General features: G+C 45.5%; 1 protein-coding gene across 6 annotated transcripts in view; it reads left to right on the forward strand.

Moving 5' to 3' along the window:
* Nucleotides 1-22,201, forward strand: part of LOC137780748 (glutamate receptor ionotropic, NMDA 2D) — a 93,639-nt gene that overhangs the window by 60,842 nt on the left and 10,596 nt on the right. For 5 of the 6 annotated variants that reach the window (XM_068568943.1, XM_068568944.1, XM_068568945.1 and 2 more), the window contains 11 exons: nt 5,101-5,440; nt 5,768-5,974; nt 7,058-7,324; nt 10,588-10,916; nt 12,008-12,122; nt 16,794-16,999; nt 17,506-17,674; nt 19,115-19,268; nt 19,721-19,846; nt 20,664-20,893; nt 21,248-21,408. In XM_068568943.1, coding sequence (XP_068425044.1) covers nt 5,153-5,440; nt 5,768-5,974; nt 7,058-7,324; nt 10,588-10,916; nt 12,008-12,122; nt 16,794-16,999; nt 17,506-17,674; nt 19,115-19,268; nt 19,721-19,846; nt 20,664-20,893; nt 21,248-21,408 — 2,252 coding nt within the window. In that variant the 5' untranslated portion in view covers nt 5,101-5,152. The remainder of the gene's footprint in view (nt 1-5,100; nt 5,441-5,767; nt 5,975-7,057; nt 7,325-10,587; nt 10,917-12,007; nt 12,123-16,793; nt 17,000-17,505; nt 17,675-19,114; nt 19,269-19,720; nt 19,847-20,663; nt 20,894-21,247; nt 21,409-22,201) is intronic. The other variant, XM_068568947.1, reaches the window with a different exon arrangement.

The raw sequence follows: 22,201 nt of genomic DNA on the forward strand, positions 1-22,201 counted from the left end.
GTGATACGTTTCCCTGTGAGGTCCTGGTGTCACAAGGGTTTGATGGATGGCTTTGTCGATGTGTCACTTGAATGGCTTTTGATCGCCACGGTCATAGAGTCCGAGGGAGGAGGCGGCGGCTGCAGCAGCAGCGGCAGCACCAGCAGCAGCAGCAGCAGCGGCTGCACCAGCAGCAGCAGGGGGCTTTACTACTGCTGTTTACAGCCATGCAGTAAAAACACACAGCACTGTACGCCCTGCTGCTGCACGCTGCGCTACTCGCTGCTCACTACGCACAATGGGAACAAGAGGCGCTCGCCTGCCTGGTGGCTCTTCTGCTCAACAGGGATCAAAGAGAGAGAGAGAAGGAGAAAGATATGAGAGGAAGTGATGGAGGGGAGGAAGTACAGAGTGAAAGAAGTGCAGGACAAAGAAATGCGCGAAAGGAAAGAAGGGGGGAGGGCTGGAGGAGAACAGGAGAGGAGTTGTGTTGTGGGCTGAGTGCAGCGGGAGAAAGAGGGAAGAGTGGTGAGTTGGTGAAAGTGAGATGGTACGGAGTGAGGTGACTGATTGAATGAATGGAAAGATGAATGAACAAGTGAAAACCGAATCAAGTGACAGAGTGAGGCAGACTGAGTGAGGGTGTGTGCGGGGGGAGGAGGAGTGGATGAGTGGGTGAACAAGGGCAGCAGGACAGAGAGAAAGGGGGTGAGAGAGGGAGAGAGAGATTGGGGATGGGAGAAAGAGGGAGAGAGGATATGTTCAGTCAGAGAGGACACACTCCAGTGGCTGTGATTGAAGTATGGGCCAATTAACACGAGGAGCATTGAGCTCCAGCTGCACTCTTCTCTTCATTCCTCCACTCCCCCACACTGCCATATTACCCCGCATGACACACACACGCACACACACACACACACACACAGACATTGATACACTCGCATATATGCACACTGTGGGCACCACACTGTGCCGGCACTTTATCTTATCTTATCTTTTGCTATAGCACAGCTATGGACCCAAGGAAATTATAGAGCCTACATGCAGCAGTGTTCTCGAGCACACTGCGGTCATAAATGTGGACGAATGGGTGGCGGGAGGGGTGGGGGAGAGGATGTCTTCATCTTCAGGGTTGGAATTATTTTCCAAGGCACTCACAGTGCTGCAATTTCTTCTAATGATGTACAGTAGACGATATATTAGCCTGCATGCATTTCAGATGTTTTGTGTTGCTGCGCAAAGCTGCCGGGCCTGATTCAGTGCAGCCTGTGCCATAGGCAGCAGGGAGCGGGTCCATTACTCTGCATGACAGAATGGAATGAAGCAGCAGAGCCCCGACGTGGGGTAAACACAACGCTGAACACTGCACTTCCCCACAACTCCACACACTGCACACACTCCAGACTCCACGGACTCCTTCCCCATTCACATTTCCCCAGCAGAGGCGATGCAGCACACGGTCTGGCACGCTGCCTCCATTGGAGTTCAGTGGGAAAGGAGCTCAGAGAGGCGTGGATGCCAACAACTGACTCCTACCCGAGCGGTTAACTTGTCTCCCGCGACTCAATTTCCACCGCAGGCGCTCGCTGCAGCTGTAGCATACAGTTGAGTTGAAGGAGGCGATCTGATACTCTAAAACATTGTGATTGTTCTGCTACCGTCACACTGACACCAAGAATCAAATTTTCATTTTGTGTTTAGAGGCGATACAACTTTTTTTTTTGTCTCTTTGGAGTTTGCAGGAATAATATAGGCTTCACTGTAATCCTCTACAGAGGGATGTACATTCAAAGTACTTGAGTTGCCTTCAGCTACACAACACTGACAAGCCATTGTTCAAACCAGTGAAGCTAGTCATTAATTCATATGTGTAATCACAGTGAACATATCATGCAGTGGATTGAAATGTTCAAGCGGAGGGAGATATGACGCGATGTGTTTTGATTGTGAAGTACTGACTGGCAATTTTGGAAGAGAAAGAGGAGACTGGCTTGCCTTCGTGAATGTTTTCTCTCTCATCTTCTTGATTAGCTGTCTCCGTCAGCCTGCGCTTAAGTACTCTGCAAATATTCCTGAAGGTGTTTTTAGTTTGCTTCTAACAGTCGCTGGCGTGTACGCCAGCTTCTTTTGGACCGTAAATGCCACTTTCTTTGTTTTAAAAAGACAAACTAAACAGGCTCAGCTGAAAAATAATGATACTGTAGATGCAGTTATAGCTGCTTATTACAGTGATTGACAAATTGAGAGATCAACTCTGTGCAGTACAAATACTTTAATGTGTGAGCGCTGATGTAATGATCGAGACAGCAGATGATGATTGAGGGTATATGCACTGTGGTGAAGCAGAAAATAATCATCAAAGAAAGTACTCTTATCAAATTTGAAAGGTTTTCAATTCCATCTTTTTTTATTGTATTTTGTAGTTAGAGCAGTCACGTTGAAGAAAAGAAAACATTACAATATTTATTGAACTAACACAAACATCACAATCACAAATGACCAAAATCAACACATTATTATCCAAATAATAAAGTAGCAGCGATGGTCAGATCCTGGCAATGCTGCTTTGAGCGTTCATGTCTCCATCACTAACTGATTCCTTACCTTGAAGCCTGTCAAGGGAAAACTGACATCTACACACCTTTTGACGAACTAAACCCAATTTAAACTGTCCCTGGGTTGTAGACAGTCCTTTGCCAAATATATATATATATATATATATATATATATATATATATATATATATATATATATATAAATAAATGTGAACATTTGCATTTTAACAAAAGATTCATTTATGGTAGAAAATCAAATGAAACTGTAATCGCTCTCCTTCTCTTTCCCACACTTGTTTCCCCTCTGTGTGTAGTATGTGTGTGTTTCAGTGTGTGTGTTTCCGCCTCACTGCGTGCCTTTTATGATTCAGTTTGCAGTATTTCTCCAATTGAAACACATGATGAACTACATAGTAAGATATATTTAGATGAGGAGTTGATTATAATTTACTTGTGTTTGCTTTATAGTGGCGAGCCTCCAGGAGATGTCGGCAGTCGCACGTTCGATAACAGGCGGAGTACGCTCGACAGGAAAAGTGGATATTGTATATAAGAATACACTGTGCTCACACTTCCAACCAGGCTCACCGTAATGGAATAGCAGAGGCTGGTTGAGCAGTGCGACGTAAACACATCACAAGAGTAAAATGCAGTGATGGGCCGAACAGTTAATGGCTCACAGAGTCAGTGGAATGCAGCTCCACCAAATGATACGACTGCAGCCGTCTTTGGCGCTCTTCTTTCCTCTGTCCTCGTCTCTGTCCTTCCCATTGTTCCCTGCCACATCGTCTTCACCTTAAAGAAAACAACAACAACAAAGCTGTTTTTCCTCCCTCTCCCCTTCATTATTACATCCTCCTTTTCCCTCTCTCCTACTAACAGGTCTGTCTCTCCCGATCGCGCCACACCTCCATCTCTTTTTCTTACCCGCAACTATCCGCCTCCCTCTCATTCCATCTCATTTCGCCGCTCTCTCCTTCTTTCTCTGTCACTCTCCATTGCACGCACGCACACACACACACACACACACACACACACACACACACACACACACAGGTGCACACACACACACACCCACAGACCCACAGCACTGTCACTCAAAACAGGATGTTTGGCATATTTGTTTAGGCCGTACACGTATACACATCCCAGTAATCAATATTTCTTTTCCTGCTACTCCCCTCACATATTTTACGCCACCTCCACCATCCTGCTGCACTTTGTCCTCCTTTTCTCCTTGTCTCCTCCTCTTAAACCTGGCCTTCTTTCCTCAATCAATCACTCAGTCCCTGAGTCATGTGCCCTGTATTTACAGAACCTTTATGCTGTTCATTTCACAGCATTCTCATTTCTTTGCTCCCCTTCTCTCATGCCTCCAGTTACTTTCTCCACTTCTTTCTTTTCTTTCTCTTTTTCTTTGCTGCTTTCTTTTTCTCACCAAAAGACTGATCAGGGTCAGCGAATCAGCAGTTTGTGACAAAGAGCGGAGAGTCGGATGAAGAAAGAGTGAAAGACATAGAGGAGAGGGAAAATAGAGGCACAGGGAGGGAGGGAGGGTGACTTTGGAGGGAATATTATGTCAGTGGGCCCCTGTTAATCAATGCAATTGTGTTTGGTACCTAAAGCGGTGAATATCGGGACAAGAGATGGGGAATATGAAAAGACGGAGCACTAGAGGGAGCGGGTAGAAACTGAGAAGGAAATGGAGAAAGGAAGGGAGGGCAGTTGGCACCAGAAGTAAATTGAAAATGATGTGCTGTGTTTTCGCGTGTGTGCGGCTCACATATTAACCCTGCTATCTCTCAGGTAGTCATTATCTTTCCATGTGGTTGTTTGTGCGCACGCGTGTAGGTGTGTGTGTGTGTGTGTGTGTTTGTGTGTGTGCGCGTGTGCGTATGTTTGTGCTCACTGCATTAACCCTCATATCTCTCTATCATTAAGCTGCTCTCCGGGCATAGTGTAGCCATGCATTTATCTTGCGAGTGCGTCTGCATATTCAAACGCTTGCATGCGTTGTTCTGTGCGTGGATGCAGCTGTGTGAGGGAGAGTGTGTTTACAGTGATCTTAATTGTTGTTATCATTTATGCAGCACAATAACCACCTCCGCCCCCATCTTTGTCTCCATCTGCTATTAACTCTCTCTCCCTCTCACCCTCCTCCCCTCTAACGGCCAGTTTCTATTTTTCCTCATATTGTTCCTTCTCAGCCTGGAGCCTAAATAGCACCCATTTCATCTTCTCTCTTTCTTTTTCTTCCCTCTATTGTTTTTCTCCCCGCTGCATTCCATATTCCTCGTCCAGCATTTTCTCCAGCCAAAGCTAACTTTTATTACCCCATGATTGGATTCAGAATTCATTACTCCATCTTGCCTGCATGCGATATCTGATCAGTTTCTTTCTCTCTTCCTTCTCTCCTTCACTCTCTCCGTCCACTTTTTTTTTGTCCTGCCACCTCCTTCTTTTCTTCTCTTGATTTGATGTTGTCTGCACTGGACGTTCAAAGTCAAACTAAATCGCTTTTTCTTCAACTTCTTTTTCTACTCTTTGCTGTCTCTCTTTCTTTCAGGCACCCTCTCTTAGTGCGATATATAGCTGCCTCCCCCCCTCGGCAGGTTGCCATGGTCGCCATACCTACTCTCTCTCTCCTATTGGTCCTGGCAGAGTGGGCAGGTCTGGTGGACTGTTCCCCCCACCTCCTGCTCCGGCCCAGTCCGCGGGAACGTGATGCAGGCGCCATGATGAACTTCAACATCGCCGTGATCCACGCCGGTGCTACGGTGCAGGCCGAGGCAGCGGTGGCGGGGCCCGGGGGAAGGGTGCTCTACCCCGGCTTCGGCCGGGTATACGGCTCCCTGGGGGAGAGCGTGGTCACCCAGTGGGGCTCTGCTAACGTCATCTGGCTACAGGTTGGATACTGTCTCCTCCACCTAATGCTCATCCAGCCTTACTTGAAGGAAGGGAATAACAATGACCATCCATTATTCATACTCACTCCCATTATTTGAGCTGAATGAGCAACACACTGCTGCCGTTGTGTTGGCCATGCTGAATGAGCGGGCGTCTGGCTCTGCTCTTTGACCACAGTTTGTATTGCTAGCCAGACATGTCATGCATGCTACAGACACGTTCCATGTGAATAACACAAACTTATGACACGCTTCCCTGGTTAGTCAACTCTTCTTCTCTCCCTGTCTTCATCCCCCTCTGTCTTTGTGGCTTCTATCATCTCCCAGGTGAATGACAGTAGTCCTAAGACGGTGCTGTCCCAGCTGTGTGAGCTGCTGGCGGCGCGGCCCCTGCAGGGTCTGGTTTATGAAGAGGAGAGGCCCCCTCGCACGGCCTGGGGTCCATTGGCCCCAATGCTGGAGTTTGTCTCTGCGCAAACAGGACTGCCCATAGTGGCTGTAGGAGGGGGAGCGGGGCTGGGGAGGATGCCACAGGTAGGAGGAGGGAGGTTGGGATGGGGGTGGGAGAGAAAGAGCAAGTGTTTTGCAGCGTGTGTGTGTGTGTATGTGTGTGTGTCTGTGTGTGTGTGTGTGTGGTGAGAGGGGTGGGGTAGCAGGGGAGGGGGAGAGGGGACTGAAAGAGGGGAGAATCCGAGGAATACAAGAGGGCAGATGACCCAGTAGTGTGATTCTGTAGCTCCAAATGTGAGGGCTGGACCAATGTTAATTAGGTGCGTGCTGTATAGTGAACAGTCTGGAATGACAGCTCTATGATCGAAGTATAAAAGGAGCGCTGCTTATATTGCTATCACAACTTACAATGTCATAATGTCGCGCATCCTCTCTGTGAAGAAAAGGTTTGGGCAAGTGCCGGTGGGACGGAGGGGAAGTTGAAGGTCAGGGTCGCTGATCTGCTGAAACTCTGCAGTGTTTGATCTGTAAATGGCACCAACTGGGGCTGTCGCTCTGCCTCTGATGTTCCTGGGAGAGAGGCAATGAGCAGACATGGGTGTGTGTATGAGTGTGTGTGTGTGTGTGTGTGTGTGTGTGTGTGTGTGTACTGTACTGTATTTGTGTCTGTGCACCAGAGAAACTAATGTCACATGCTTTTTTTTTACCACCAAATGGGGGGAAAAAGGAGACAAAAAGCTTAGCATTTGTTTCTTCCAAATAACAGTTTTAACTATTTACTCTTGAGGAATTAAATTGTAGCACTTTGATGAACTTCCTTTGAAGATGTACCCTCGCCTAGTCCTCACTCCCTCCCATCCCCTGAACAGACTTTTTAGAAACACTCCCTTCTGAACGTCAGAGGAGAATTTGTGCAACAATCCTAGCTGTTTTAGCCCCGCGGCTGCACGACTGCTGCTGCTCCATAAAAACTTCAAGCCCCGTGATGCTTCCATGTTGTGCATAAAGATGGAGGAGTCCAGAGAGTTGTAGTTCCTTGCAGTGAAAAATACTGTCTGTTACTTACTAGTTGCATTGCAGCTGCATTTTAGAAACAGTACAACTGCAGAGGATGAATTTTTCCCGTGCGATTTTAAACCAAATGTGCTGCTCTCTTTCCCAAATCAGGAATCAGGTTCCATCTTTCTCCAGTTCAGCTCCTCTACTGCCCTCCAATTAGAGGTCATCTTTGAGGTGCTGGAGGAGTACGATTGGACATCCTTTTCCGTGGTGTGCACACGGCACCATGGCTACCAGGATTTCCTGTCTGTGGTGGAGGGCCTGACCGACGGCTCGTTCATCGGCTGGGAGAAGAAGAGTGTGGTGATCCTGAACGTGACCGACGACCCCGCGGGGGCACGCACGCGCAGGCTGCTGAAGGAGAACGAGGCGCAGGTGAGACAGGGGGGAGGGAGGGGGGAAAGGGGGGAGGAAAGGGGAGGAAGTGCTGCAAATCTCATTGGGGGCCCCCTTTCCGACAGGTGGCTTCCGAGCTTTTTCCTTCCTTCTTCGTCTCTCCCTCTGTCCCTCCACATCTCTCTCTCCCCTCTCTCCTCTATCCCCCTGTTCTTCTCTTCCCCTCCCATCTGCCAAGGCATAAAGAGTTCAACGGTACAACACAAACCACGAGTCAGTCTACGAAGACGTATGTGCAATGTGCTGAAGAATGAACCACTTAACATGCAGTTTCCTCCTAAACGTGGCTTTAAAGTTGGAAAAGAAACATCTTGTTCCAAACTGTCTGTCAGAATCACCCACAATGCAACACAGTGTAATATTTAGCATCAGCTTGTTCCAGCTCTTCATTGAAATATTCAGGGCTGCACCCTTCCGTTAAATGGAGCTAAGGTCTCTCTCTATATACACTATTACAAATTCACATTGTTTCATTGATGACCAGGATGACTCGTGGTTTTGGCTTACCTCCAGTGTGTTTCATTCCTTCATGCCTGCTCCCTCTACTACCCCAATGCCTTGGTCGGTCTTCCCTTCCTTTCCTTACTTCTTTCAGCTTCCCGTACTCCTTTTTTTTTTTTTTAACTCCACACTTACTTTATACCCGTCCATCATCCTCCCTTAAATCTCCTCTTTGGCCCCTTGATCCTCCTCTTCAATTTTTCACTCTGTGTGTTCTTACTCTTATGTACCCCACACACACATACATGCACACACACACACCTACACACACACACACACACACACACACACACACACACACACACACACACACACACACACACACACACACACACACACACACACACACATTCCCTCGTGTGTTTCTTTGCCTGGAGACAGGCTCACTCTCCTTTGCTGCCTTCCTGTTCACCTCCACCTCTGTATGGCTATCTTTCATTCCTTCAGTCCGTCCCTCTTGCTGCATGTGTACCCGGCCGCAGACCCTCTGTTGGCTCAGTTGAGTCTGGGTTTCAATGTCATCGCTAATATCCCAGCATGGCCACTGCAGCTCTGCGAGTGTGTGCGTGACTGTGTGTTTGTGTCTGTAAGTGTGTGGGTCTGTATTGGATTCCTTAGACTCCACTCTGCTAGTGTCACTGTTAATATAACATACTGCCTGCAGCAGGTTGCCTGTACGCAGTGCTTGCTTTTTAACCCTCTCTTACTTTTCACAACAAACCCCCTTCTTTCAGCTTTTTACAACTGCAGGGCTAATAAATGCTTGTGATTGCTAAGTGATGCTGTGTATGTTTGCATTACATGCGCTCTCTCTCTCTCTCTCTCTCTCTCTCTCTCTCTCTCTCTCTCTCTCTCTCTCTCTCTCTCTCTCTCTCTCTCTCTCTCTCTCTCTCTATCTCGCACACATATATGGTAATGTCCTCTACATTGTAAATGGCTTGATGCAGGTCTCTGGGTCAATTTCTACTCAAATCTCTCACTGTCTGTTGTTCCATTCCTCTTCCAGCTTCTGCTTTGCCAGTATTTATTCTGCTCTCTCTCTCTCTCTCTCTCTCTCTCTCTCTCTCTCTCTCTCTCTCTCTCTCTCTCTCTCTCTCTCTCTCTCTCTCTCTCTGTGTATGCTCCTCTCTTTCTCCATTTCCCATCTTTAGATATTGTGTGTGCCTGTTTATAACTCTGATTCTCTCCTTCCCTCCCTAATTTAGTCTGTCGCCTTCTTTCTCCCTTCTTCCCTCCTTCCTCTACTCCCTCTGTCACTCTCATTCCCTGCCTAATTCACTGGAGGTTTATTGGCATACAGGCAGGATTGTTTTGCCAAGCCATTACAGTTCAAAATTCAATGAAGGCGCAGTTCTCAAAATGTGCTTTCAGTCTGTTTCTCTGACCCCCCCTCCACACACACACACACACACACACACACACACACACACACACACACACACACACACACACACACACACACACACACACATACACACACACACACACACACACACACACACACACACACACACACACACACACACACACACACACACACACACCCTTCTATCAATGAGTTTTCTTCCTTTTTTGTCCTTTGATTCACTTTTAGGCTTTTTGTCACTGTGAGATTTTTTTTTTTTTTAATACTCTATTTCCTTCTTCTTATGTATTTGTCAGTATTTAACCCCCCCCCCCCCCCCCCTCACTCCTCACCCCCTCACCCACCCATTCGGTCTTTCTGCTCTGCTCTAACCTTAAAACCCTCTTTGGTCAATTTCCACCTCCCTCCTGTCCCTCCTTACCTCAGCACTTTCAGCTGAGAGCTCCTCCACTGTCACTGCTGTCTTTCAACGTTGCCTTTCACTCTCTTTAATGTTTTCTTCTTTCTTTCTCCCCAGCCACACTCCATCAATCCCCCCCTTCCACTGTATTTTTGCAAATATCTCTCCAGGCCCGGATTTTACCAAAATATGTCATCCTTTGCTTTCCTTCACCATCCCCCCTCCTCCTTTCCGTTCTCCAAGGAGTGACTTTTCTGTTTTCCCACCTTTGATTACTTCCCTCTACCCGCATCACCCACCATGTTGTCTTCAGCTCTTTTCTCCACCCTGCTTTTAATAACACATGTCAGTGTTTAACCTCTTCCCCCTTTGTTTTCCCTCAGGTGTGTTTGGTCTTTAACTGCCCCCCCCCCCCCTCAAACACACACACACACACACACACACTCCCTCCTCCTGCCTGGCTTCCCCCACGCCTGTACCTCTCTATCGCTCCACTCACCCACTTACAGTTGCTTCATTTTCCCTTTCTTGTTTTACTCCTGTTTTCATTATTCATAACTTTATCTTGTTTCATCAGGCCCAAGCTCATTAGGCACTGACCCCCCATTGCATCCTGCAACTCCTGGTTAGCATTCATCACATGCGACCATGCTGTCTTTCCTCTTTCCGGTGTGTCTGCTTCTCTCCCTGAATCATACGTCCAACTCCCATGAACCTTATCACATCAGTTTACAGCTATCTCTCCTCTTACCTCCGCCGGCACTCTTGTTTTTTCTTGATATGGCCTATTCTATCCAACCTCTTCCCCTCCCGTTCAGGTGCACCTCTGCTCCAGCTCTATCTTTTCCCCCTTGATTCTCCCACCCTCTGTCTCTCTCCACGTCTCCCCTGTCCCCTCCTTATCTCACTAGCGTGTATGTGTGTGTGTGTCTTCCCCCGTCCCTATTCCCTCCCTGCCTTCCTGCTATCCTCCAGGTACGTTTGCTGTACTGCTCCCAGGAGGAGGCCGAGCTGGTCTTCCGAGCCGCCTGGGCCGCCGGTCAGGCCGGAGCCTCGCACATGTGGTTCGCTGTGGGGCCGGCTCTCTCAGGTTTGAGCATGGAGAGCCTGCCTCGGGCTGTGTTTGCCGTTCGGCCCCAGGGCTGGAGGGATGAACCTCGCAGGAGGATTGCTCGTGGAGTGTCTGTGCTGACTCACGGGGCAGTGGCCATGCGCAAGGATTACGGAACTACGGGCGGGCCGAACTTTGTCACCAACTGCATGACGGATGCTAATCAGACCCAGAGACTGCGGGGCAGGATGAGGTGAGAGGGAGATAAGAGGAAAGCTCTAAATGGAGAATGTGAGGAGGGAAGGCAGATACATGAATGGATGGGGGGTGTACAAGGCAGTTAACAGGCTTTGGACAAAATAAATTGAGACAGCATCAGGTGTATTCTATGAATCGAGTTGGTTCAGCGCCAGAATGAGCTGGAAGGTGTGGAGTCGGTAGATTCAGTGTCATGGAGAATGCACAGAGGGGATATCTGAATTTGGAGCTGGCTATCATCCATGCAAAATAGATGTTGTTGTTGAATGTAGTTGTGAGTTGGCAAAATTACCCTCGCGTCTGTATCAAGTGGACCATGTCTCATGTATATTAATGAGTATTTCTTGTAGGCTGTGCAAACAGGCAGCAGCGCACTCTAACAGGTAGCCCAAGTGGTTCTGGCTTATCATCCTCATTCATTTTTAACGCCATTCACCCTTGCTCCACATGCACATTTGCAAGATATTGTATAGAGAAGTTTGGTCAGTGTGATAAGCCAAACATGTGATTAATGAGTTTTTTTACAGGTTTTTTTTTGTCAATGAAGCACAGAACAAACACTGTGGCAATTAAATGGAAATGATTAATAGACTCTTTCTTCTTTGTTTCTAAATTATGTCCAACATCAGAGACGCAAGTTCTTTTTATTTTATTTTTTGCAGTGCTACCTGCTGTTCACTGTCTGTAACTACAAGCTGCTCTCCATATGAGGCTTTCTATCAAGTAAAAAAAAGCTTTCAGGATTTGTGTTTTGAAGGCAGCAAGATGACATGAGGAGGCAATCAGAACGTCTGTCCTGTGTGATTATCAGACAAACTATGAAGCTCACAGGCGACGCAGAGAGCAGCAGTTGTTTCACTTCAAAGATCCTGACAATTCTGTGTGCCTGATCATTTGTTTGTAGATTTGATGAACAGACAAGCCCTTGCTGTCACCATAGAGGTGCTGTGATTTAGTTTCAAGTGGGAAGGCTCAGTGTTGCATCAAAAACCGTCTTGTGATTTCTATTTTCTCTTCATTTCCCCAAAACAATTAGTTAATTTACTAATATTGCGTGTTTTCTGTCATTTTTCTATTGCCATACAGGTATTTCGGCAACATCACACTTGGTGGTCGAGACTATTCCTTCAATGGTGACGGTTACCTGTCCAACCCCTTCCTTGATGTCATTTCCTGGACACCTGGACGTGGATGGGAAGATGTAAGTACATGACATTAGATCTCTATGTCTAATCATGTGCTCTGAGTCTCATTTAAGCAGATAAAGGGGCACGCTTTCTGTTGAATCACGTGATACGCTCGATCGATTACTATTTTGTTGTCTCCTCAAGCTGTTTGAATCATGGGATTCATGAGAAACTGTTATTTTGTCCTCTGTGAACAACTGCAAAGACAAAGAAGACTCGCAATTGAGCCCAGAGCAGGTTTTGTGCAGATTGGTTCTTGAGTCTTAATCTCTCTCCGTGAACTAGAGGAGCAGATCCGTGCTGCGTTGGCATCTGAAATGAGAATATAAACCTGACAATGAGAACAGTCAGGTCACATGGGTTCATGTTCATGTAAAGTTCACTATGGCTGTCGGTGCCCGAGGCAGAGGAGAGAGATTGGCTGCTGACTGTTTGACCGTGCTTTGTGTGCTCCCACTGAGCCTGTCCAGTTTCTGCTATCTCTCTCTAGCTCTGATATTTCATGGATAAAGCACTCTTACACAACACCAAAACACATTCTCTCTCACACATATACACACACACACACACACACACACACACACACACACACACACACACACACACACATTTATAGTGCAGAAACAATTGACATAATTCTAATGCACATTCTGTCTCGCTTGTGAGGATTTGCAAATTGAATATCGGGGGATTGTTGGTTTGACAAAACAAGAATCAACAAGGCCTCTGGGAAATTGTAATAGATCAGTTAATAAATAAAACAAGATTAAAGGATAGGTTCACATGTTTTATCGTCGGACTTAATAGACTATGACATACCCATATGTGGCGTTAAAGATGTATGCTGGTTGTGAAGCAATACCTTCCTGGTCAAACGTAAGTGTAAATTTTCAGTTTTTCTTATCAAAAAATGAAACAAGGATGTGTATAGTGATGAAGATGTCTGGGTGTCATTACCATATGGTTACATACCCACCATTGTTTTGTTTGAGTTTGAGTGTCTTGTCGACATAACTGCATGCGCGTCTAAAGCACCAGTACCCCTGGCGTGTCATGCATATTCTATTAAGCTGAGGTTTGTTCAGAAATCCTTAATACGAAGCCTTGTCACCTGTTGGAGATGTTTTCCCTTTAATACGCCGGGATCTTACCCTTGTCAGTGTCAGAGGAGAGAGAGCGATGCTCATTTCCTCAACCGCACACCAGCGCGTCGACACGACACTGTACATGCATAAAGACACGCAGTACTCTCAGAACATACACTCTGCAACAGCACATAATCACAAACACTGCACTAATACAAATACTGATGCACACACACAAGCTTACACGCGCTCACGCACACACACACACACACACACACACACACACACACACACACACACAAGCATGAATACACATTGGTGGTTCTCAGCCTCCTGCTGGTTTTAACAGCCCACCAGAGTCCAGTCTCAGCGTGTCGTAACATGCTGACTCCTGCCATATATCTCAAATCCCTTTCAATTAGAAGCTCCTGCACTGGTCCTTCGACTCTGTGCAAACCCACGGTACGAAACCCGCCCCCACACACACACACACACAAACACACACACACATGCTTAGAACTCACACGTGTGTGTATGTGTGTGTGTGCACAAATGAGGACACGTACTGTATGCTTACACACATGTGCTTACACCCTTCTTGCATAAACCCTTTTTGCACTATTGCACGCACGCACACAATGAGGATAAGACGCCTGTATCTGCCTATTATGCACATCCACGCTGTTGGCTCTCCCTGAATATTTAATGTTCTCTTTACAATGACTGCACCATTACCTAGAGCCTGGGAGCACCAAGCTTAGTTTACTGAAACACTGCAGACGAGTACTGTAGGTTCTACAGCATTAGCGTGGTTTGTTTCAGCTACGGATACAGCACACAGCGCTAGATGTTCCAGGATATTACCGTAATTTAATGAACATACATTAACGCCAATCATGTCTGCTGAAGGATAGTTTTTTTGTTAAAAGTGGTTCCCGGCCCTCAAACTTTTGTTCAAAACCACAATACTTTCTCTGTCTCAAAATATTCCATCCATTTGAGCAGTCTGAAGTGGTGCATTTTTCTGGGTATTTGTCTGATAGAGAGTAGTGTGTTCTCCTGTAAGCCCTCTCTGTTTGCTGCCTGTGTTCGCTGAGTGTGTTTTGATTGAATGTCTGTTGCAGAGTTGCATTCGAAGTGCAGTCGAAATACTGTCATTGTTGCCCCCTCCTTCTCTTCTCCCTGCCTTTATACTGGCTTTACACAGACAGGCAGGCTGATCGGAGCTGTCACACTTTGCATTACTCTATTGGCCTGCTAAAGCACTCACATTCTGATGCGCATTTTATGTATATATGTATCCATGTGTGTGTGTGTGTGTGTGTGTGTCTGTGACTTGATGTCCATATGGGTTTCTCTATGTATGTGCATGAGTGTACAGTATGTGTGTACACTTTCTTCTGTGTACGTTGCCTCTGTGGCACTTGACAATACTTTTATCAGGTGATTATGACAACATGTGTCAGGTGATGATGTTACAAAAGGAAGATTCACAACCCAAAAAAAACTAAAAGACTGAACTTCTTGGGTGTGGTTCGGGCTCACTTTACTCTCAAAAGTCTGAATATGTCAAGATCCAGCATCCAACACCTCCAGAGAACTTATAAACAATGCAAAAAGAAGAGGAAAACAATGATACAGCCAAAAGGATACTTGACAGACGTTTTCGGGTCAAGTGGACACAGTTCAATGTGGACTGTCAACGTAGTCCCCGAACAGATTTGAAGTAAAATGTCATCTGTAGGCATGAGTCTCTACACATGTGCTATTTCAGTGTGTAAAATGCTTTTTGACCAGAGTGTCACATTAAGATTTGGTTTCAGGTTTTTCAACAGCTCACAGCTGCCTCAATAAATCCCCTTGTTTGTGAAGGCATACCTTGGAGAGTTACTCGCTTTCATCCAACCCAAAGCCATTATATGTAATTACATGGCAATGTCTGATTTGTCTCTAAAGTAAATGACTGGTACAAACAAATCTTGATAACCACTGTAATCCCATCAAGCAGTGCACCCTGGAAACATTTCAGGTAATTGCTCTCAACCCACATATCGATGCATATTTAGGTCCTGGTGTTCTAAAAAAGAGCAAGTGGGCACCATAACGTGAATAATACCTGTACACTATAATTTACACTGGCACCATAGTCCTGCAGTAGATTCAGACTATTAAGTTTATTACATTCAGTGTTTATTGAGACCGTCAGAGAGATGTTCATTCATTTCTATAGTACTTTTGGTGATACAGTATTCTACTATTGATGTATTTGTCATGGAAGGGAGGACACAATTAAGCCTAATAAAATGTTTATTGCAGGGCATTTGTATCAGACTGTATACTGTTGTCGGTGTCAATGTGGTGTATGTACCCTCTCTGTGACTAACTAAATGTATTTGGTGATGATATTTTTTATTATTATTATAAAACAAATAAAACATCTCTGAGAAACACAAGATTTAAACTGCTGCTTTTGTGTGATCTGTGACATTGTGGAGGAACTCAGTTTTGCAGATCTGTCGATAGATGAGATGACAAAATCGTATGAGTGTTAGCTGACTGAGAAGTTGGTCGTTGAGTCCAGCCTTAACCTGCAGCATCATACATGGCAGCACAAGTGAAAGCCAACACCAGACTCTCTTTTTCAAACGTTGTCCACATGGAGTTTTGTGTTTTCTTGATGTTGTGTCCACCGTTTACATCACTTCCTCTTGGAAGCGTGTGTGTGTAGGGGCTTCACCTACAGGGCCAAAATGATGCCTTTGAAAAGTCCTGACCTTAGCAAAATATGAAGAGAATTAGAAAGAGAGCAGATTCAGACACTGGCGCACACGTGTAGTGGGTTATAGGTGATGATTGAGAGTGATTACCTTTTATGAGTCAATCCAAGTATGAACATTATACTTTAAAAAAAATATCTTTTTATATAAATTTATTTTGGAGCTTTCTTAAATTGAATTTTTATAATATGTGATAGTTACAGTGAAGCGTGCATACTCATGAACATGAAAGTGGTTGTAGTCCAATAATCGAGTCGTTATCAATAATAAAATTAAACGTAAAGCATAAACCGAATAATTGTTCTTTAGCGTATTTGGTTTTTAAATAACCAACATCATCTGTATCTGTGCCTTGTGTGTGTGTATGTGTGTGTGTGTGTGTTTGCGTGTGTGTGTGTGTGTGTGTGTGTGTGTGTGTGTGTGTGTGTGTGTAAAGCTCTTTCTTTTTTTTCAAGAGCACAATCATAATAACTTGAATAAAACCAGATGATTCTTGAATTTTGTCTTGGAAGGAATCTTAAATGAGACAACTTGGAATTACCAATAGTCACATATTCTCTCTTTCGGGAGGGGGTAATGTCCTCACTGTAGAATCTGCATTACATTACTTACTACATTATACACATAATTGGAAGATGTGACAAGTATTACTCATACAAATAATAGGTTTTAGGTCAAATACAAAGTGCATTCACTTTTTCTACTATACTTTGCCAGATTTTACAAAGGCGGAATCTGCGATACAACAATGGCTTGCGATAGAAATGCCTGTGTTTGTGTGCTCCACCTCTCTTTAATGTTTGTCTTTATTCTGTGCCCCCAGGTAGGCTGGTGGGAGAACGGCGTGCTGAGGCTTCGGTACCCAGCCTGGTCCCGCTACGGGCCATTCCTTAAACCACCTGATGATGCCCAGCACCTGCGCGTTGTCACGCTGGAGGAAAGGCCATTTGTCATTGTGGAGCTGGCAGACGCCGCATCCGGGACCTGCATCCGAGACTCAGTGCCATGCAGACGACCACTCAATGCCAGGTTTGAATCTTTCGGGATTTAAGACAAGCATGTGTTTTATGTTCTTGACTTATTTCGTGATTTCAGCGAAAACTGTAATCAATGGTAATGAAGCAAAAGAAAATTCAGAGAACCCCCCCCCCCCAAAAAAAAAAGATGGTTGCGCTCCTAAGCTAAGCTCTCATGATGCCATCCAATCGAGGTGACACCAATCACCTATCAAAACTGTGGTCTCTTTACTCCCTGGCCATAATCAATAACAGACTGCTCTCCAGAGGATCAGTGGAATGACTCAGGGGTCTGGAATCAGATATGACCGCAGTGGAGCTTTATGGTTCATCAGCTTCTGAGGGGATGACAGCACCTATCCTCCGCTGGTCAATCAAACCTGTCACCAAGTGCCAGGCCACAAAATTCCTCCTCTGTGACTATTTCCTTCTGTTTTGCTCCTTTTCCTTTCCTTTCACATAGTGACACTTTTCCTTAGATTTTCCACTTATTTGTACCTCTCTGTGGCTCCTTCGCAGTGCCATCCATGAAGGTGTGGCTCCCATGAAGCAATGCTGCAAGGGCTTCTGCATTGACATCCTCAAGAGACTGGCCAAGATTGTCGGCTTCACCTATGACCTTTACTTAGTGACCAATGGGAAACATGGGAAGAAAATTGATGGGGTTTGGAACGGCATGATTGGAGAGGCAAGTCTGCTAGTGTGTGTGTGCGTGTATGTGTGTGTGTGAGGGTGAGTGTCGGTGTGTGTCAGTGCGGGTGCCGGTGGTTCTGCTTGTCTGCCTTTGTGAGCAATGTGTTCTCAATGTTGATCCCGTGTCACTTGCGTATGTGTGTGATATTTCTTTGTGTGTGAGTTTATATTCGTGTCTCCGCATATTTTGTGTTGCATTTTTCGTCAACCAGCCACAAAGCATTCCTCTGCCTTTTCTCGTGTGTCCTGGGTGACCAGTTAAACGCTATGTCACATCAATCGCTGTGAGAGTTATGGCCACTTAACCACTGCCAGCAATCAGACAGCTGCCATTTGTTACTTGCACACACACACACACACACACACACACACACACACACACACACACACACACACACACACACACACACACACACACACACAAATATGCAGACACAAACACTGTAATAGACACTAGAAAATGCACAGTTACACAAATTAGATGGGGAAGCATGGCGGCTGACATATGCCGTTAACTCGCACTCGCCTTCCCCACAGTGTATCTGCAGAGACACATAGAAGCACAAAGACTCACACATTGTCAGACACCCCCTGGCTAGTTGTGATTAGTCCTTGATATTTTCTCGGCAAAACACACTGAGGTTCATGATACAGAGAGAACCTGGCAGAAAAAAAACAGGCACACACACAAACAAACAAGCGTGCACACACGCTCGCACACATACTGAGATCGATACGGGGGGGCTGATGTTTTTGTATTGAAGCAGCCCGCTGTTTCTATCTTTGTCCCCGAGGGAACTTGCCAAACGCCAGTTGTCACGGGTTCCAAAACAGTTCCACTGCGCTCTCCGGCTCTATCATTTATAACTTGAGCTGGGGCCAGAGCTGTCTGTCGAATCTATTTTCACATGCAAAAGGCCAAGTGAATTTTGTTTTTAAAAACTAATGTCTGTCTTTTGATCAGATGTTTCAAAGCCTGCCATTCTTAGATCAGGTAATCCAGAGACTTGGCAAAGTTGAGAGGGAGGGTGGGGGTTGGGAGGGTGCTGCTTTGCTTTCCGCTTCACTTCATTTTTCTGCTGATTTGCTCTGAAGAGCGGATGTGCCATGTCTAATGTAGATTAACATTTCACTCGTACAATCAGCAGACACAGCGATTTTCAGGTTTTTCTAGATGGTGGCAGGAGGAGAAGGGCCCGAGCTCATTTTGTATGCTAAAGAGATGCACAGGAGACACGTGTTCAGTGTTTGTACCAGATTGAATTCTTGGCCTTTCTCATGCAGGCACATTTGAGGATGTACAAGGGGTCAAGGTGTAGAAATGTCACCATCTCACCTGGAAGTAAACCTCAATGAACTGTAAAAGATGGTCTTTGTCTGTCTCTCCTCTCCACAGGAATTACACATAATTAGATTTCTCTCTTGTCCCCGTTAGGTGGTATACAAGCGGGCCGACATGGCCATTGGCTCGCTGACTATCAATGAGGAGAGGTCGGAAGTCGTGGACTTCTCTGTCCCTTTCGTGGAGACGGGGATAAGTGTCATGGTCTCCCGGAGCAATGGAACTGTATCCCCCTCTGCTTTCTTAGGTAAGAGGCTGTGTTTATGTGCGGCGCCTAGCTGATGTACAGAATCTAATCTAATCGTAAAGTGTTGAGTTTGCACAAAGAGCCTCGGTCTTTGGCTGCTGGTCCTTACATCTAGATTAGCCATTACTTTTTCTTAGCTGCGTGTGTTTTCACAACTTGTAGTTTCACTCCGTCAGCAGACTCAAGGCTCCAGCGGGAGAGCAGTTATTGGGCTATAGACCGCATTGAGGTGATTGTTAAAAGAAAAACTGTGTTTATGGACTTCTGGAGAATATGTTTTCTCCAGCGGTTTCTTTTTTCCCTGCACACAAGGCTCATCTCTGCGTTTATAATACAAAATGTGCTAGGTGTGTGAAACTTTATTGTCACTTCTATTGATAGTAATCATGATCATTTTAGAACGCAGCCCTTGTGTTACACGTTCATTTAAATCTTCTTTTGCTTTCCCACAGAGCCCTACAGTCCAGCGGTGTGGGTGATGATGTTCGTCATGTGCCTGACCGTCGTGGCTGTGACAGTCTTCATCTTTGAGTTCTTCAGCCCTGTGGGCTACAACCGCAGCCTCCAGAACGGCAAGAGTGAGTGATGGACCTTAGCTGTCTGTCTTTTCCAGTCTGATGGATGGGTCTCCATTGCTGTTGCCGCATGGATCAAATGGGCGAGCATTGAGCCCACTCCTGGAATGTGGTTACATGTGGTTTGTTTCTACTGATTGCTTCCCTGCTGTCTGATTGGTCAGTCACATTCGTTGTATCTGCTGCCATGAATCCTTAACTGTGTGGCAAAGAGGAAATTATACCTACAGCTGCATCCAAGTATTCTCGATATTGAAACATCCATTTATTATTCAACAGCATAGTTTGTACCCCTGTGATATTCAGTATGCCTGATGCCTCGGTCCAATACCCAACCCGACTTTCCTCTTTTACTGCATGATTGCTGTGCTCTCCATAATTTTACCTCTCTGTCATTCTCCCATATATCCCTCTCATTCACCCGCATCTCTCTCCTTCCTTCCTCTTTTACTCGTGCCGTATAAAGGAAGGAGTGTTTGAGCCCTTTGTATAGGGATTTGCACCGTGTGGTTTAATCATTTGTAAGATCACGCAGCAGCTGGATTGAAAGCTGCCATCCTCGAAACGTATAGTCACCGCCTTTGAGCTTCGGTGTCAAAAAGCCTGCTGGGTATTTTAATTTACAGTAAACCTATTTTACAGATCATTAGTGGAAGTTTAATTAGAATCAGCTGCTTCATCCGCAGTCACACGTTACTGAATACACTATTGTGCGGCGAACTGGCGGGTTTGCTGTCTAGAAAAAAGTTATTGTGTCACCCACTCCTTACGCTCTCTTTTTTCTCTTTCTTTCTTTTTCCCTCGTTATCCTTTTGGCCAGAGGCTGGAGGGTCTACTTTCACCATAGGAAAGTCTGTATGGCTTTTGTGGGCTATTGTCTTCAACAACTCCGTGCCAGTGGAGAACCCCAGAGGAACCACCAGCAAAATCATGGTGCTGATCTGGGCCTTCTTTGCCGTCATCTTTCTGGCCTCCTACACTGCTAACCTGGCTGCCTTTATGATCCAGGAGGAGTACATTGACACAGTGTCTGGCCTCTCGGACAAGAAGGTACCTCATTGCTTGAATACTGATTAAGTGGGGAGAGCAGAAGGAGAATTAAAGTATTAGTGGGAGCCAAATCCTGTGCATTTGAATGTTAAATTGATTAAAGCACAGAAATTTAAAAATGAATAAAATCTCATTTAACGTAACTCAATTACCGCAGTTCTCGAATACTTTAAAGACAGTTCTAAATGCTGCTTTAAGTCCACAGACCGCTCTCTTTTCAAAGATATGACTGTGCACGGAGTGTTGTAAGTTAGTCTGGAAAGTGGACAGAAATAGGTCAGACAGATTGGTGCACAGGCTGGTGTGTCTCATGCCCCTTCCGTCTCCCTCCCTTGCCTCCCTTTGCTCCGCTAGTTTCAGCATCCCGAGGAGCAGTACCCACCTCTGAAGTTTGGCACGGTGCCCAACGGGAGCACAGAAAAAAACATCCGCTCCAACTACCCAGGCATGCACCAGTACATGGGCAAATACAACCAGAGAGGAGTGGAGGACGCTATCCTAAACCTCAAGACCGGGTGTGTCTGCTACTACATGAACTTGTTCATTCCCTCACATTTACAATTTTCCTGACAGATCTTTCCAAAGAAAAAAGCATTAACAACTAAAAATTAGGATTCTTAAAATGTATATATTTTTCCCCAAATCTTTTTTTTTTTGCCGTACAAGGTAATGAAAGGTTTGACATGACGTCTTAAAAAGCAATTATTTAGAAATGGCATGAGCTGCTGAAATGTGATAAATCCATCCTGCTGGTCAGAAGCAGCAGTTGAACATACAACCTCACCACGAGCTCCATTCTACTGTATTTACATCAACCCATGAGAAACCATGGTTATTATATGTCTTTGTTGAGTCATACCTGCTGCCATTCTTTTCCATGATTTTTTAAAATGTTTTTTGAATCTTCTCACTCTCTCGCTAGTAAGCCATCACACAGGGAAATTCTTTTCAACTCTGACTAATATTTCACATCTTTTGTCACACTTTTCTGCACAGATTCTCTCTCACCTATACTTTCTTTCTCTTTACACACACACACACACACACACACACACACACACACACACACACACACACACACACACACACCACACACACACACACGTACACACACGCACACACATACACACACTATATACAGTGCAAGCAGCATTTCCCCCTTCAGTTTCTAGTGGAATCTCTATCACGCGTCGTGTGTTGAATAATCCCAGTTTACTTTATCCTAAGCCTCTGTCATCATTTCTCCCTTCCCATTGCCTTGACACCGCACTTATAACTCAGTGTTAACATGCACAAAATTGAGAAACT

This window comes from Clinocottus analis, unplaced genomic scaffold (assembly GCF_023055335.1).
Source record: "Clinocottus analis isolate CAN_PGR_092001 unplaced genomic scaffold, fCliAna1.0.p SCAF_9, whole genome shotgun sequence".
Classification (NCBI taxonomy): Eukaryota; Metazoa; Chordata; class Actinopteri; order Perciformes; family Cottidae; genus Clinocottus; species Clinocottus analis.